The sequence below is a fragment of the Carlito syrichta genome, unplaced genomic scaffold (assembly GCF_000164805.1).
Source record: "Carlito syrichta isolate Samal-C Ts95f unplaced genomic scaffold, Tarsius_syrichta-2.0.1 Scaffold305725, whole genome shotgun sequence".
NCBI lineage: Eukaryota > Metazoa > Chordata > Mammalia > Primates > Tarsiidae > Carlito > Carlito syrichta.
The window spans coordinates 268,906-273,241 of record NW_007249821.1 but is presented as its reverse complement, the minus strand read 5'-3'; the positions used below and the strand labels follow the sequence as shown (position 1 = coordinate 273,241).

The 4,336-nt window shown below is 50.4% G+C and overlaps 1 protein-coding gene across 1 annotated transcript in view; it reads left to right on the top strand.

Annotated features, from left to right (window-relative positions):
- The window catches only part of FGD5 (FYVE, RhoGEF and PH domain containing 5), a 70,683-nt gene that overhangs the window by 14,590 nt on the left and 51,757 nt on the right, over window positions 1–4,336 (top strand). Inside the window, exons 2-3 of the mRNA XM_008062494.1 lie at window positions 523–581; window positions 694–724. Of these exons, the coding sequence (XP_008060685.1) occupies window positions 704–724 (21 nt within the window). The 5' untranslated portion in view covers window positions 523–581; window positions 694–703. The remainder of the gene's footprint in view (window positions 1–522; window positions 582–693; window positions 725–4,336) is intronic.

Here is a 4,336-nt window from a genome sequence, read left to right as displayed (position 1 = left end):
GGCGTTGCTCAGAGAGAGGATACCTAACACAGCCACACAGCCTGTTCAGGGAGGGGGATCAGGAGAGGTTTCTTGGAGGAAGTGATGCTGTGGCTAAGTCTTAAAGGATGGTTGAAGGTCAGCCAGACAGAGAAGGGGAAGGAGCGACTTGTGCTAAAAAGCAAGGAGGAGGAGAGAACTCTAGCACAGAGAACCAGATTGTTCAAGATGGGACTGTGGAGTGGGACTTTGGAGTGGGAGGCAAGGGTCATACCATCATGGTGGCCATTTATTGAGCACTTACTGCGTACGTGACCATGCTGGTCATAAGCTCAACAGCCTTCTGAGTTAGGCGCTATTCATTTCCACATTTACAGATGAGAAAACTGAGGTACAGAGGTCAAATCACCTGTTGGAGATCACACGGGTCATGAGGGCCAGGGAACGAACTGGGAAACACTTGAAACTTGCCTCCAGCAGCATGGTAGCCACTTCTAGAACCATCGATGCCGTCCCTCTTAATTGCTCTGTTCTTTCCTGCAGGTGGAAGGACAGTCCAGGGCCCTTGTCATCGCACAGGAACTGCTGTCTTCAGAGAAAGCGTGAGTCCCCAAGCAGCTGCCTGTGGCCTTGAGCTTGTAAACAAAACGTCACCCCTCTTGGGCTTGTACAGGATGGGATTTAATGCAGCCTCAACCCTCTTTCCCTCTGCAGATATGTGGAGATGCTCCAGCACTTACATCTGGTGAGTTCATCATTTTAATTGTCTCAAACTAATTGCCCTTTTACAAGGCTGTGATATAAGAGGCAGGAAAGCAATGAGGAGACAGAGGTGATTTCCATTAGCAGGGGCCTGGCAGCAGGCACGCATCCACCAAAGCTTTTCAGGGACGTCTGCCTTCTGATTAATGCACTTCAGGGGATGGAGAGCACGGTGCTTTCGGTGGGTGTGTGCCTCCCTGCTCCGGAGGGGGTGGGGGGCATGGGCTGGGGTTTCGGGAAGGATGCCTGAGGTTTCCTCAGTTCTCTTGCTGAGAAAGGCAGAAGGAGGGCAGAAGGAGGATTTCAGGCATTCCTGTATGTGTGAGTTTGCATGCATATGTGTGTGTGTGCATGTGTGTGCGAGAGTTTGCATGCATGCATGTGTGAGTTTGCATGCTTGCATGTGTGTGAAAGTTTGCATGCATGTGTATGTGTGTGTGCATGCATGTATGAGAATTTGTGTGCATGCATGTGTGTGTGAGTTTGCATGCATGCGTGTATGTGTGTGTGTGTCTTATTATTAGGACCGTACGTATGGAGAAGGTGTTTGCCTGATGACAGAGCAGCCGAGGGTACCAAGAGGCTTTCTCAGTCACTCCAGCACCAGGGTAATGATGTCTGAGCTGGTGGAGGGCACCCTTTGGACTGTCAGAGGAAAGGAAACCAGGCTCGGGGATAGCCTGAACCCGGGCCTCGCCACCCTCTGCCACTCACAGGCTGCGGGCACAGTTCCCTTTGCAGCCAGTGCTCTCTGTTCAATGATGGTTTTTTGAAATCTTGCTGCATGATGGGAGCTGGGGAATGGAAAGACAGATCAGACAGGGCCCTTCCTGGCCCTTCTGGCCAGTAAAGGGGACAGATTAGGGGCATTACCAACAACGCTGGAAGACCTGGGCAGGCTTCCCTGAGGAGGTGACGTTCGAGGATAAGTCCTAGGGAGGGGTGATGAAGACTTGGGAAGTGAGAGCACTGGTGGACTCCCCACCACGAGCACTCGTGGTGCTCCCTGCCCCGAGCTCTCAAGCCATTTACAGTCTTGCAGTAGTTCTGCATTTGATTCTCCACTACTTTGTATTGTTCACCGTCTCAAAGGATGCCAGCACTGTGAATGTCCACCCTGGACATTTTGTAGATGGAGATACAGAGGCTCAGAGAGAGTGACTTGGCCAGTGGCACAGTGTCTGAGCCACTGACTCCCAGCACACCATTCTCGTGTGTTTGTCATGTGTCCCCAGCTGCCTTTGGAGTTCCTTGAGGGCAGGACCATCTCTGGGTGCCCAGAGCACCCAGCACTGAGCCAGGCCTCTTGCTGAACCCAGCTGAGACCTCTGTCCGCAGTATCGCCCTGGTGTCACATCTGGGTATGAGCAGAGGGCAGCAAGGTCTCCAGAAGGAGCTCCTTGCATGCATATGTGTGTGTGTGTGTGTGTGTGTGTGTGTGTGTGTGTGTGTCTTATTATTAGGACCATATGTATGGAGAAGGTGTTTGCCTGATGACAGAACAGCCGAGGGTACCAAGAAGCTGAGGTGTGTCCTCAGTTTCCCCGGCTGGAAGGTCCCTGGCTCCATCATGCTGTTCTTAGGAGCTCCTACTGGGGACCTTGTTGCCCTCTGCTCATACCCAGATGTGACTCCAGGTTTCCTCAGTTCTCTTGCTGAGAAAGGCAGAAGGAGCTCCAGTCCCTCATTTTTGCCCTTGAGAATGAGAGCTTTGTGTGCATTATTAAGCCCCAAAGTCCTCAGTCCTTAGGTGTGAAATGTACCAGCACCCCCCCCCACCATCCCCTTATTCCTCAAAAATCTATTTAGCAAAGGCAGGAAGAATCATTCTCCATTTGTCTTTTCTGTCACGTGTTTCTGGGCTGGCAGCGTGACCGAGAGACTGAGCTTTTTTGTTTTATGGCTTTGTTAAGAGGGTTTTAACCGGCAGACTTTCATCTGTGTTTGCACTGCTTCCTGCCAGTTGGAAGACATTGGAGCCACTGGGAACCCATGATAATATCCTAAGGCCTGGGGGAGAAAAGAGAAAGAACCCATGAATGTCACAGCTCATGAGCTCATTGCAGGCAATTGTGGTCTGGAGCTGTGTTTAGCACGTTAGTGCTTAGAGGACAGAAGTGGCAGAATCCTCAGTGGAACTCTGAAGCCTAGCGAGGAACCCTAGTCTTACAGGTGATCCATAGACATTAGGGCATTGTCCACCACTCCTCACCTTTGGACCCACTTCTGGTTGCTAAGTTTGGCACATCCTCTCAGAATTTCCCCCGTAGAAATCTGATGCTAATGGGATCCCAAGGCTGCACGACAGTGAGGAGGGACTGACTGTGTGTCCTCAGTTTCCCTGGCTGGAAGGTCCCTGGCTCCATCATGCTGTTCTTAGGGAAAAGGGATGTGGCCTTCTGTGTTTGGATTCATCGCTCTGCTTGTCAAATGTGCTTACTTGGATTCCTAGGAATTCTGGTCATCCTAGTTGGCAAGGTCCTTTGTCTGTATAGCCTATTAACTAAGAATGGAGTTTACTTTTTTAAATATTTGTGAAGAAAAGCAAAGAAGAATATGCCACTGAGACCGTATGTGGTCTGCAAAGCCTAAAACATTGATTATCTGACCTCTCACAGAAAAAGTTTGCTGACTTTTGGTTGAAAGGCTCCTTTCCATCCTTCCAGGAGCCCAGTTGTGAAAGCATTCCTCACTGGCCCATTTGTCATTCTGTCACCCACCCATCCAGCCAGCCCTGCACCTACTCATCTGCCCTTTCATTTATCCATGCACCTAGTGACATATCCATGCACCCCCTGCCCTCCCCAGTTAATCTCCTACTCAGATGCACACCCACCCCGCCACTCAGTCATCCATCTATTCATCATCCACTCACCAGCCACCACCCAATTCTCTAACCATCCATCCGTCCGTCCGTCCATCCGTCCATCCATCTATCCATCTGCCTATCCATACATCTGTCTGAACTACCCATTCATATTCTGGAAAGATGGCGGGATGTTTCCAAGATTGTAGGCGCTGAAACGGGCCATGGAACCCCAAAGATGAACCAGGGCCGGAACCTTCCCTTGAGTAGGTTTCTATTTTGCAAGAAGAGAGGGTGGAGGTGGGGAGGAGAAAAGGATATGTGAGCAGACAATTATGCTCTTCTGCGTGAGTGTCATTTGCTCAACTATGGTTTTGAGTAAAATCTGTAGGGCCATGGGCGAGTGCGAGTCGTATTCACTCTGTGGTATCTGGGAAGGTTTGCAGAAGAGGTACCATGGAGATGGACTTTGGGGGAGTTCCCTAGGCCAGGGGAATGAAGGGGAGGGGCACACAGGTGGGGTAGTCCATGTGGGCAAACACTCACAGGCCTGAAGGTAGGTGATATCTTTGGAGAATGGTGCATCACTGCACATGATTGGAACACAGATTATTTTGGCAAAGCAGGTCAGAGGCAGAATCAGGAGCCAAGCAGTAGGTCCAAAAACAAGGATAGGAGCAGACTGAGAAGTACCTCAAATGCCAGGTAAGGAAGCTTCTGCTTCTCCTTGTATGCGGTGAGAAAGTGAGTAGAGATTTTTTTTTTTTTTTGAGTTGGAGTCTCACTCGG